Source organism: Varroa jacobsoni, unplaced genomic scaffold (assembly GCF_002532875.2).
Source record: "Varroa jacobsoni isolate VJ856 unplaced genomic scaffold, vjacob_1.0 scaffold_1070, whole genome shotgun sequence".
NCBI lineage: Eukaryota > Metazoa > Arthropoda > Arachnida > Mesostigmata > Varroidae > Varroa > Varroa jacobsoni.
Window position 1 is genome coordinate 143,782 of NW_019213972.1, and position 13,231 is coordinate 157,012.

Consider the following 13,231-nt stretch of genomic DNA (forward strand, 5'->3'; position numbering starts at 1 on the left):
ATCGTTACCACTACCATCACGACGACGGGCGCCATCACATGCTCCACACAATGCTGTGATCCGTCGACTACCATTCAAAAGCAAACAGACAGGTCGACTGGATAGGAGTGTGAAGAAGGACACAATGAATGAGCAGGAAGACCAAAGGACTACGACAGGGCCGAGGGCAGTCTCTAGTATCTAGCAGAAAGCGGAAAACCGTGAGGCAGTGAACGCCAACCAGCGTCGATCAGTGTCGGTAGCTACTGGATGACGTTTCCGAAAACGGTCCAAAATATTCCGAGAGGAAAGTGTGGCTTTCTATTGCTAGCCTAGCGTTGCTTATACGAGAATGAGTAATAAGAGCCAATACGACGCGAGGCACAGTTGGTGACCTTGCCCGCCAACGCGAACATCATTATCGCGCACAGCATGACGAGTTACAGCTGCGAGATTGCAAGTGGAACGCATTCACTGACGTAGGGAGAAGATCAGCAAGAAAAGGAAAACGCGGTGATGAACAGAGAACGTTCCTGCGGGTTGAGGAACATATTGAGCCAAAAAAAAGGATAAGATATGAAGAGGGTATGCTCATCTTACTTAGTCTCAAATTTTTGATGACTATGCTATTTATCAAGGCAAACAGATGAAGTAGAAAAAGAAAGAGCTAAGCGACAGATATAAGCTACCTGATGCAAAAAGTCGAAGACGTTATAGTTAAATACTTAATTTAGATAGATAGCTAAATAATAGTTCAAGCCAGTTACGAGACTGAGATTCGCGAACGAAACAAATATAAAATGTCGATGGTACGTAATCCTCTATTTTATTTTCCTACTACCAAAACCACCTCCTCGTATAAGTTACGTTGAAACTTGAAATGGTAGCAATTTTATTATTGCTCTTAAAACATCGAGTCACGTGCAATGACTCGAAGGTACCTCAATATAGTAAATTAAATAGCGTTGGAACAAAAAACAATGGCGGAAATTTGAAGCGCCATATTTTGCGTTAAGGCATTTGTCAACCTGTCCTAAAGAGAGATTTTCAATAGCGTATTTTTTAGGTTTGAGGATCTTGAGGAACATAAATTAGATCTCGTTACACCAAACGCCTGAGTTCCTTAATCTAATTATATATACATAGAAACTAGTTGCAACTAATGCAGAAAAGTATTTGAAAATTTGGTACAAATACTAACTATTAAAAATGTTTTGTTAAATAAGGTATATATGTAAAGTACGCGTAACTCCGATTCACAAGATTCCAACAGGCTCTGCAGGTGATAGTCGACACTACTTATGGAATATAGTTGTGAAATGGTGCCTTTTTTTCTTTGGTATATTGGATATTTCATTCCACTGCCGTAGAGGTATGAAGCCTCTGCAAGAGTGTGTAGTTAAATGACTTATATATTTAACGGGTTAATAAGACGATGTCTTACAAGGTACGCAATAGAATGAAATTATATTTATCAATCAAAGGCAACGGTGTAAACCTGTGCTAATTTTGGCTCTCCAATGGACGTGCTTGCGTGCAAAAAACCAAGGAAAATGCCATGAAAATGGTTACCGCAGCTTACACAAGATACAGGTTTGTACCGAATTTGACCAAGGAACAATAATCCGCTGAGGCGGTCGTATCATTAATTTTTTAGATGTACTGTAGTAATCAATGTTGACAGCGGCTTCAGAGGAAAGATTGTTGATGTATATAATTATAACAAGTTAGCCAGTGGCGATATTCCTAATCCTCATGCAGAAGTTTTCCGATGCGTAATTTAGAAACGGTCCATGGCAATCGCGTAGTTCCTCAATCATAAGTTATTGCTAATTATTTAACACATATGGTCCCTGTGAAGGTTGCTTGTAAAAATTTCAACGGTTCCGTCTGCCTACCTGTAATTGATGTAACTCTTTTCCTTTCATTGAAGATAGGTGTACGTTCTTAACTTACTAATTAGTATACTCGAGATTCAAAAAACTGCCATCAACGTATGTTTAGTAATTTATTATGTGGTAAAACAGAAGTGAACATACATCAATTGATATGCCCAAGAGCGTACAGAATCGTCTAGGCTTAAGGATGAATGCTTTAGGCAACCAACCGATGATCCTGTATGCTCTCGAATATTTTGAAATTAGCGGTCTCATTGTACTGCTTAAAGTCGACCAGGGGTAATGAGGTAATCGCTTTCAAAATATCCAAAAACATAAAGGATCGTCTATGAACTAAAACATTCATACTTAAGCTTTTAGTGGCAAGTGACCCCAAGTGATTACTAGATATGGCCAATATTTTTTTAATTGTTTAATTTAAGCGAATCGTGTTGACATATGAACTTTGATCAAATTGCGCAATATACACTTAGGTTCACGTGGTTGATCCTTGAGAAGCTATGATCTGCATACCAAATGATGAGGATGTGTGCTTTTTAGGCAGCTAAAGTAGTCCGACCTTAATTTAAATTCATTCGGTTTTGATAGATCATGTATGTTTAGCGCCTCTTTTTATTCGTTTCCAGTGTTTGTCGCGCTGAAAGATGTGCTCAACGCTTCCTTAAATCCTCCAAATGTGCTGATGTACCCATACAACCCCGCGCTATCCTTCAAGAAGATGCTCAAGGACATCGGCAGTAAAAACATCTACAATATCATTCTACACCTTGAACTCACCAAAGTGCCGCAGCTATTCCGAGAGGTAAAGAAGTAACGTGAAAAAAACATTTATAATTTCCATACTGGAACATCGTAGTTCCTATTATCATCGATCAGCCCAGTATATAGATGACTGCATGTGTGAGGCATTAAACGGAAATTATCAACTGTCCTAATTAAGAAAAAGGTACGAATCTATTATAAGCACGGCTGAAAAGGTACTGCACATTTTTGTATTTGTATGTACGTGCAGAAAATTCACTGATCTCATTTTCGCTGGGAACAACTTTCGGCAAAGAACTAGACGTCAGTTGCTGCCATTGGCGACAAGCAATATGTAATTAGCAGTACGATCTAGGCTCCATTGATTCTCGTCGATCACACAGGCCGCAGGTAACGAAAGTTCTTTGAAGTACAATATTCAAGCAAGCAAAAGTTGACATGCTGTTCAGGGTCAAGAGGTCGGCATCACTTTGGATTCCACACCGGCTCATTACGTTACAGCCTTTGGCAACTGGGCAATACGACTGATAACCAAAAATCGATGTAGAAATCGGGCTTTTGACTTGATCGGCTAAATGAGTTTGGTATATGCGGTCAGCATAATCTCCGCTTAAAATCTGTCTCTGCATAACGTCAAAAAGTAAATGAAGAGATAAGCTTCTTTTGCGTCTTCAAACAGCCTCCTTGTGAAAACGTTATAACGTACATCGATGAAAACCTCTCGCTAAAGACAGCCGATAGTTTAGCTATAAAGTTATAGATTGTATTGGAACTAACACTCCTATTTTTCAAGCTATGGTGATTAGGGATTAAGCAAAATGTTAGAAGGATGACGAACGCTTGCTACCGTTGATACCTCTCATATCGGCGTCTACTCGTTGGCAGGAAATAGTAATGTTTATCTGTCCATTTCTCTTCTTTTCCTCTGGATCATCCTCAGATCATTCAAATTTAGAGGAGAATGAGAGACGATTTTTTTGATGTTGATGAGGTGAGGTTGTCGCATGTAAACGCATCAGAACCGACGAGCCTTTTCTATACGAACCATAAACGTAATATAATACGGAACTTATAACTATATAGTTACAGTAATGCAATATCCGGTTGGCTTTGTATGTTATCTCTCTGTTGTTAAGTTTTTGTGTTATCGTTCCATATGCTTAAGTATGTGGTTCATTGTCCATATTTAGCGTTTTCACTGGAATATAGCTGCCATATTAGTATTGTGATATATTACCGTAGGTAACTTTCTTATATTTATCAAAATAAGAAAAAAGCTATATTATGCATAAAGAAATTCAAAGGAAATAACGTTTAAGTCACTGTATGTTTTTCTTTATGCTCTATATATTTCCCCTAAATATATAGGGCTCGTTAAATGTGCTCTGATTGTACGGACATAGTCACACGTTGAAGTCATGAAATACTTGAAAGGAACTGAAAGTTTTTTTAACATGCTTAAGGCCACAAACCTCTGTCGGCAATAGGGAACAACAAGAGAATATTTACTTAAAATATGTTATGTTCATCTCTAGGATACCTAATAATTAGGCAACATATAGGCTACCAATGCATAACCATTTTTGTGCATAAGTTTAGCATGCTTGAATGATAGATGGCGCTGTAACTACAACTTCGATATCGCAGCTTGTTGTCAAAGATATTTAAGTTATATCGTAGCTGCCCCGGTTGTCATTTACGCTGAGCACACTTCATTGATTACGAGATTTGGAATCGTTGCTATGTTTCAGTTTGGAATATAGAGATTTCCATTACTTTGCGCTATTATCTATTATCTAAGCTAATTTTGCCATTATTTATAAATTATATATCGAGTATTGATATATTATAAATATTCCGCTTCGGAGGGTATGCCACGTTTCCACGTAGCCTGAAGATGTGCGTACGTTTCCAATACATTTGCACATGGCCACACAATCTGAAGATCTTCACACACCGTTTTCTATAAACTGTTGATGTAATTATCCTCAAACTATAAAATAATTAATGTGGTGCAAAAGCTGATGAACTGCTGGATAAGGACAAATTAATTCCAAACATATCTTTAATAGCTGAATATGAAGCTTGAACTTAATCGGTTCGCATATTATTATATACTTGTATGAAGTAGACTTCAGAGCTTTCTAAGATGGCGTTGTAGTGTCATTTAAGAAGTGTCGTCGATCGATCCGGCCCAAACTGTGGCTCAATTAGAAAACTTTGGTCTTAAGGCTTGAACGATTTAGATAAAGCCTTGACCATGACCTTAAATGTTAATTTTAAGCTTCTAATTATATATGGTTTCGTTCTAGGCGGAGGAGGTGAATCAAACGACACTCTACCACGACTATATTGTCATGGGCCTCGTGAGTACCATATACACGTATCCCAACTTCCGATTATTATCTACATTTTATACTTTCCGATGTTTTAATTTAAGCACAAAAGAAAAATATTACGTATAGTATCGACTATCATCGATCATAGCGTCCAGACGAAAATTATTGTCTCCGCGGAGCTGTTATCAATTTACGGTACTCTCGCCCATCTGCCGTTGACAGCGTCTGGGTTACTGGTCAGCTGTCTCAAACCATGCACTTACCTTTACATCCAATTGCCGCGGTTACTCGTATTATTTGTGCATAAGACTGTACAAGTATTGCCAATGAACTATGGAAGGGATACGCGCCAGAGTAGACATACTGGTCTTTGTGGGCACGAGGGGTTGTTTGAAGAAGGCTATATATATTACATAGGATGCACCCCCAAACAAGCTCAAGGCGAAACCATCCAAGCGCAAGTGAAGACTTGGGGACGCCAGCTCGCATACCGGCACAGCTAAACCAGGCTGGCCCAGTGCTCTTAGGTAGCGCGACGGGTAAAATCGTGACCATCTGACAGCGGTATCCTAGCCGACAGAGCTAAGCCCAACGAAAAAGAGGATAAGTTAAAGGATGTGAAGAAGGAAAAAGATGTTACTGCAAGTGAGCCGGTGACGGGCTGGAATTTGTGCTTCTCTTTCGGTATCCTACTTTTATCCTCTTCAACGCTTCTTTCCCCTCGTCCCTGCAGCCGCCTTGCATTGGACACCGTAAGATTTCATGAACGTATTTTACTGTAGCTTACAACATCTAAGAGGGATGCGCTTGCCAAACCGTCTGCACAGTAGTATATTATTCAGCCTGCCGCTGACAACACAAGGCAACGCTGGTTCTCATGCACTGAGGTCCACAGATATACAAGCATTACTGTGAATGAAATTACTACGTTACCATCAACAGTGAAGACGGTGGGGCGTGATCTAAAACGCGCAAGTGGATGTGTGCGTGTGTGTATGTCTGAGGCCAATGTGTGAACGAAAGAGGGCGGAGGTCCGTTCTACACGCTTGTCTGCTCTTGAATAGGTTCGAAAGTAGCATTTTCTGTATGCATTCCATATCGAAAGATATCCTCTTCCTGAAGACAGGCGCATCCACTGACACAAAACCCCCCACTTCCTACAAGATTTTGCCTATTCTTATGCTCTTCTGCTACTTAAAGCAGAGCAACAAAAGCCTTAGAATGTAAGAAGCTGCAACATAAAACAGAGAGGGAAACAAGGAAAAATAACTATATACATAGATAGAGGTGTAGAGGATAAAGGAATCGCATGACACAGAGTGGCATTGCAAAGGAAGTCTATGACTGTACGACATGTAAGGAAAGCTAGCTGAGTTTTGTTCTGCGTGTTTCAATGACGAGGCGTTCATCGTATTATGCTATGATTTGAACTGATTTCCTTAGTTTGAAAGCTGGAAAGGACCGTAAGAGGCGTACCGTATGCATGACTTTTTTCTCTGAAGTATGGTCAATGTGCTGACTATGATGTGGCTTCATGCAGGTATGTCGTTCTGCAAATGAGATATTCAAATTTTCCGAAAGAAAAACTGAACGAGAAGGACTGCTGTTTGACTAAGTCGTGCCTTTTGTGCGTAGAGATTACAAACCTTTACTAAAAAGTGTACGTAAGTTTTTTCAAAGGAGCGGTCCTCTTAAGTTGAGGCTATTGCCATATAAAATATGACCGCTCTGAGCACGGTGAAGAGGCAGTACATATACATATAGGAGTCGACCAATAACAAGCAAACCAATGCTGGCGGTGCCAGAAACTCTATAAATCAATACGGAAGATATGCAGCCCAAGGACAGTTATGAGGCAAACTACTTATTCTTGAAATTGTGTCTAAATTTGAATAACCGCTGTTTTTTTTCTAATTGATGACTTTTCCTGTGTCTAGGATTTCCACACCTTGGATTTACGCGAGTTCTACTCGCTTAAAGCTAACGTGACCGCATTCCGCATCATCGACCCGGATCGCGTAGCCGTGCAGCTCGTGCGACGCGACTGGGCGCTTACTCAGGGTCTCCAACCGGATTCTGGTGTCAGTGCCAGCCATTCAAAGGGTTTAGGATCGCCAGGAAAAAGGGGTTTAACTGGAACAGCGCTTTTTTGGCGAAAACCCCGTGACCTTAGCAGCGGACTACCAGCTTCTATTGATCAGATGTCGGTAAGTAACTTCCATGGAATTAGAGGCTTGAATACACTGCGGACGTTTTTACTTTTTTAGAGTTGTTAGATAATGGCAAAGAAAGCGAAAAGATGATTTAGGAATTTGTTTATAAAAAAAAAAATAGGGTTTATCCAAGATTGCGTGCAGTGCCGCTTTTAAAAAAAGCCAAAGGTAAGGAGCGAAATCTCTAGGAACCTTGCCTATCAAAGGAAACATCTCGACCTTTGTCGAACGAGACGTAAATCGTTCGAGACGAAATATTTTTTGTGTAAAATGTTCGCTCGGTTGATTTCGGTTTTTTATATTTACCTTAAGAACGACGAAGATCACAAAAAGAAAGAAGTGCATAAGTACTGAAAGGTTCTAAAAGCATCTATTGGTGTAGTTATATATTATTATTATTAAGCACGTTTCAACGGAATAATATTTTTTTTAACGTAAAATAGATCTCTTAATGTTTGGAAAATGTTACTATTTTTCATTTAATTTAAAGTATTTTGGCTGACGTTTGATCAAAATGGGGCCGTGATACTTATCGAAGACTTTCGTGATGCCTGCATTTCATACCTTTTCCGTGCCTGGCTGAAAAATAATATCAGTGCACATAGAAATAGCCCGCGGCTGAGAAATTATCAACTTATTTTATATTATATATTGTTGAAAAAACGCTGTTTAGTAATTTTTTTTGACGATTATTTACGTGCAAAACAGCCATGCTACGGCGATTTGTGCTAATTTTTCTGTGAATTTTCAGCACATCAAAAAATCTTCAATAGATATCGATGATTTTTCTATTTTTCGCTTAGAATTCGAAAATCAATAAGATTAATTTCAGAATACTTTCGGTAAACGGAAAATTTTATGTCAACGACTGAGGCATTTTTGAAAAATCTAACTATACCGTATTAGTGGATGCACCTTAATAAATATAGTTCGCTGAAGAAAATTATCGGTTAATCTTATTGTTCTCGTGAAACACGTACCGTTATCACCATGTATATTTGTGTTGATTCACTACTATCCTCCTAGATGCTTTGTTCTAGACAAAGCATACGTTTCTACAGACGTTTGATTTAATATTTCTGTGTTCGTTTCCCTGTTGTGCGGTTGATTTTAACAAGAAGGCAAATACGATCTGTTCGAGGAAACTTCCCTTAAAGGAAAACCATTATCTTCGTTAAAATCGTGTCTTTTTATTGTCTCGCCAAAAAAATATTCATCAGCACAAGGCAGGCACATTTGCGTAGATACCTGCGTAAACGGGGCCGACAGAAAAACAACAAACGGGTTTTCGAAAGTCAACCTAATGTAACCACATATATTGTTCCGCGTGGATAGAAGTTTTTTGGCTCTAGCATTAAAATAAGCATATCACTTAGTAATAAACACAGTTAGAATTTGCTTGTTGCTAAAAAAACGCTTTTTATGTCTTGACAAAACAGATTGGATAAATGTTGAAAGAATGTATGTCTAGCTTATGCAAACCATTACAGTATTCGCAATAAAAACACCGCTATCAGAACAGGACTATGTAATCGCTTTTTGCTACAAACAAACAAGCCTTCATAGGCTAAATTCAGGACTCTGGCCAGAATTGTAGAATAATAGATATTTTTTACAATTCTCAGCTTTAGAGCACTATTGATTATTAGAAAACAGAACTAACTGTTTTGTCATAAGCATATTCACCAAGCTTCGCAATCGATAGCATTGTAGATCTTCTTAATGAAAGTCAACGAAGCTTACCCCTCTCCTCTCTAGCACCGCCTAAAAGCAAGAATGAGTGTTATTCTCTAATTAAGGAGTCCGTAAAATATTGCGCAGACTTACATTCCTAAAAGCGTTAATTATGTCTGAATAGGAGCCGGTAACATTTAGAGTAATGGTGGTTGCATATTAACAGAGTTTGTACATAGTTTTAAACAATATCAGCGCGTGTGACAGACTAGGGTCAATCGAGCTTTTTTGAATCTCCCTTGGGGGGGGGGGGGGGGATTATGACCCACCAGTCCACCATTTGCTTTGGCCTGCCCTAGTAAGTGCCCTACCGAAAATATACTAGACTGCCTATAGATTTTTGCGCCTTTGAAATTCTATACGGTGATAAACACATTCATAGGTCACCTCGAACACAGTTATGACGTACACCCTAGAATATACCTATATTTATATATAGAACAGAATGTTTCAGTAGGGCGGTCCTCACAGTCTGTGTATATGTATATATTCTCCGTGTGTGATTATGAAAAACACATAGGGGGGGGCACCGTTCGAAGACCATTGACAAGTGCGGAATATTATCAAATAAAAAAACACCAACGTTGGTAGTTCTTTTCCTTCTTACGAATCTCACTTTTCAATCGATCAGAGGTTTGGGAATATCACTACCAGGCCGAAGAAAATCGTTACTCCTACAGCCAAGCAGACACCTGAACGTACGTATGTGATGCAGCGACTACTGAACAACAGTTAGAAGCATGTCTGCTCCTATGATTGTCAAGAGGTTTTTACGTTGATGTCAGTCCTGTCAGCAGTATTGTAATACTTTCGAGTTCTCGGCATGATATCGAAGGCATAGCAGGTAACAGTATTTGCAAAAATACGTATCTCTGAAATAATGATAATGAATGTTACAGAAGACGTTACAGAACCCACGGACCGCATATCTGGTGAGTGTACAGCTTATGGTGTTGTCTTAGTGTTAGAAAATGTAGCGTCAAAGTCGGATATTTTCTTCTATCTAAGAACTTCTAATAAATTGGAGATATCCAAATTTTTCTGGCAGTAAGTATAGTTTACGACAAACAGCGGCGTATCTGCCAGTGCGTAGTCTGATCGCTTCTTTATGGACGGATGCAGTCCCACTGGAAGGAAAATTTAGCCTTTTCTATGCGTAAGATGCATAGACAGAAAGATTATCCCAACATGGCTCTATCTCATCAGAGGATATCTGGAGCATCTTATCTAGGAAGAATGAAACGAGGTAGTCAACAGGTCTCCGCAGTCCTTCGATCACAGATGAGAATATAAAAGCTTTCTTTTCTAGGTGCGCTGCAAACGATCTACCACTCGGAGTTAGCGGGTTATCCAGTACTTCTTCGTTTAGTCGAAGTGTACCTACATTTGATAACTGTCCCCTTTGTTTGAAGTTTAGGACTTGCGATTTCTATGCGTTGATCTCTAGTCTGATCTCTGATACGTAAATGAAGTCAGAGAGTATTTGTTACAAATGGTGTGTACGCCGGAAAATCATCTGTGTGCATGAAAGCGTTCACTGATCTGTGCTTATCGGTCATTCTTCGTAATCAGTATCAAATACCGGATCGCAGTGGGGTTGTCGTTTCACGGAAATTCATTCATCTCAGGGTTTAGGGTATGATTTCTTGATTGTTTACTCTAATTTATTTCTTCATCTGCTGTCGTCATTTGAGCAGGCATTTTCATACATTGCCTTCTATCTTGCCTGGCCAGAACACTGTTAAATTAGAACTGTAGGCGACTCGGATCGACACGGGTTGATATACGCTATTCTCGTGCCTGGCGCAGACACAAGTGAGATTGTTACTGCTCCTAGTTTAGGAGTTGGCTTTCCCGCCGGCTGTTTACGTTTAGCCTGCGCTATGATGCGTTCTAATAAAATTTTTGTGTGCTGTAGTAGGACGAATAAATGCTGACGCCTAACCTCAATGTTTCATAATCTTAGTTCCCGAGCAACCGTGGTTCCGCCGCGGCCTAGTTTTCCTGGTTTTTATTTGCTCTGTATATAACTGGAGCAACCTTGTGATGAGTTCGTGATACAATTCGACATCTGGATGCACGAGTGCGCTAATATAGTGAGTGTCATTAGTTGCAAGCAACACTGTCTAGTATTCTATTAAAAACCTTGTTGATTCCCATAGGAATGTCCAAGTCAGTGGGTATATGCTGTATGATCGCTACTCCTTGACTGACCCCATATTTTTTGTGGAATAATCCTATGTTTGTTTTAGGCATAGGGAAAAAAAAGCATACGACAAACAATCCCATTGGTTTCAGGACCGTTGAAAATCAGTCGACGGTGTGTTACCCAAAAATCATGGTCACCTACAGTTCCGAGTAAGGAAAACGTTCTACTGCTCGCTTGCTTGTCCTGTCACACATTTAAGTTATATAGTCCTCGTTTTCACAGTACTGTCGCTCTATGTACGGAATCAATTTAATGACCGGCTCTCGAGGCGATCCCGGCTATCTTACGCACATCGCGACAATCCTCTTTGATTCAATGGAAACGTAGTCATCCTCAGTCTTCAGCCGATCAGGGGGACTGTACAACATTGGTACAGAGGCGATCTCGTGTGTTTGTATGCGTTGCCAGGTAATGATGGAAGTTTCGCAGTGAAAATACTCATATTTTGGTAAGAACTAACACATGTCAGTGTCTTGATAAACGAACTAAAACAGAAAGCTTGCTAAGGTGTCGGAATCTTTAGAGTTGCATTGAGCAATTATTAGAAGTTCATCTTTCTTTGTTTTGAGGACAAGTGTTGCTCGTATTCTACCATATTCCACTTTTACATACCATATACCGTATTTGGATTTGCGTATAAGGAACTGCTTATTTCCTCTCAAGCCTGTTTACAGGCTGCATCGACGTAATTACTCCTCATGTTCTAGTCTGCCGTATTTTCGATGCTAATGTGGATCGGGCCCCACCACCTCAAAAAAAATTAACTGTCGTGAAGACTATCGCCTTGGCGACGGTCTCACTAGTCTCAAAGATCGCTTTGTAGAAGTAGCCATAATCTTTCGGTCTGCTTGTTACATTGGTGAGACATAAAGTATGTACCGTTTCTTTTTCTTTGCTCCCTGTACGTCATTGGCCTTTCTGTGTGATGGCGAAAGCTGTGGTTCGAGTTAGGACGGATAACTTCGAATCGATATGGACCCTTTACACTTTGTTCTGGATGTTATTCTGTTTTATGCGATCGTCATATAGACAGTGTTCTATAATAGCTATAAGTGCAGTCCTATATTTCATGAAGTCATCTGCGTATTCCATATGATGGTTGTAGGAGGCATGTTCCTTGGCAGTTTTCAAAGGATTTCCTTCATTCCATTCATACCACGTGGTGATTTGTTTTTGACCGAATTAAAATTGTGCAGTTTTAAGCGTAACTGTTATATGTACGCACAGTACTTTTTTTTTCTAGAGGAAACGCTTTTTCCGAAATTGCCTCAATCTGGAATACTGACGCTATGCATTGTACAGTGTTACTTGTTCAAGCCATTTCATGTCTCCTGTGTCCTTCAAAGAGACGCAGCACATCGTCACGTTTCTAAAAACAAGTCACAGATGGCGCGCTTGTCGTCTTCATTCTATATTTATTGCACGTGTTTATTGCGCTATCCATATTACGCCGTTTGTTCCTTTTCTTTCCTACCTTCTGCTTTTGTATTCAGGCAACGGTGCCATGAACCCCCATCGGTCCGAGTGTGGATGCCACTGCGAGCGTTACCTTTTTTCCGACCCATCAAAAGATAGCACTGCAATGCCAATGCCTCTTCAAGGCTTCAGTCTGACCCAGTCAAAATTTTGCAACTACGTTTGATATATGTGCTGCTACATTATTGACGCTCCGATGAAACTACGTTTGATATGATCATGGAACATATTGAAATAGGTATCCAATTATCTGCTTTGTTGAAAGCTCTTTGTCTCTCTGGTTTTCTCCCACTCGAAGATAGTTGTTGTAAAAATTCTGGTGAAATTTATCTATTACTTGTAGGCTGAAGTTAGGGAATGCTGATTCTGCACTATTTAAGTAAATACAGTTTTGGTCTATTTACATAAGTAGAAAATATTATTTTTATTAACTAAGCGATACTATTACCGTAAAATTTTGGTTAACTGAAAATTCTTGGCTCAAATGTCCATGCAAATTACCAGGTATGATTAAATATGGTAGATGATAGAAAAACGCATTATATATTGTTACTCGCTTTCTCTACATTTCAATTCCTATCCCTATCCTAACCTGTATCGTGTAATGATTCTACTTCATC

The 13,231-nt window shown here is 39.5% G+C and overlaps 1 protein-coding gene across 1 annotated transcript in view; it reads left to right on the forward strand.

Moving 5' to 3' along the window:
• LOC111266301 (glutamate receptor ionotropic, kainate 2) overlaps positions 1-13,231 on the forward strand; it is a 125,541-nt gene that overhangs the window by 66,615 nt on the left and 45,695 nt on the right. Inside the window, exons 5-7 of the mRNA XM_086970860.1 lie at positions 2,504-2,679; positions 4,952-5,005; positions 6,917-7,186. Coding sequence (XP_086826986.1) covers positions 2,504-2,679; positions 4,952-5,005; positions 6,917-7,186 — 500 coding nt within the window. The remainder of the gene's footprint in view (positions 1-2,503; positions 2,680-4,951; positions 5,006-6,916; positions 7,187-13,231) is intronic.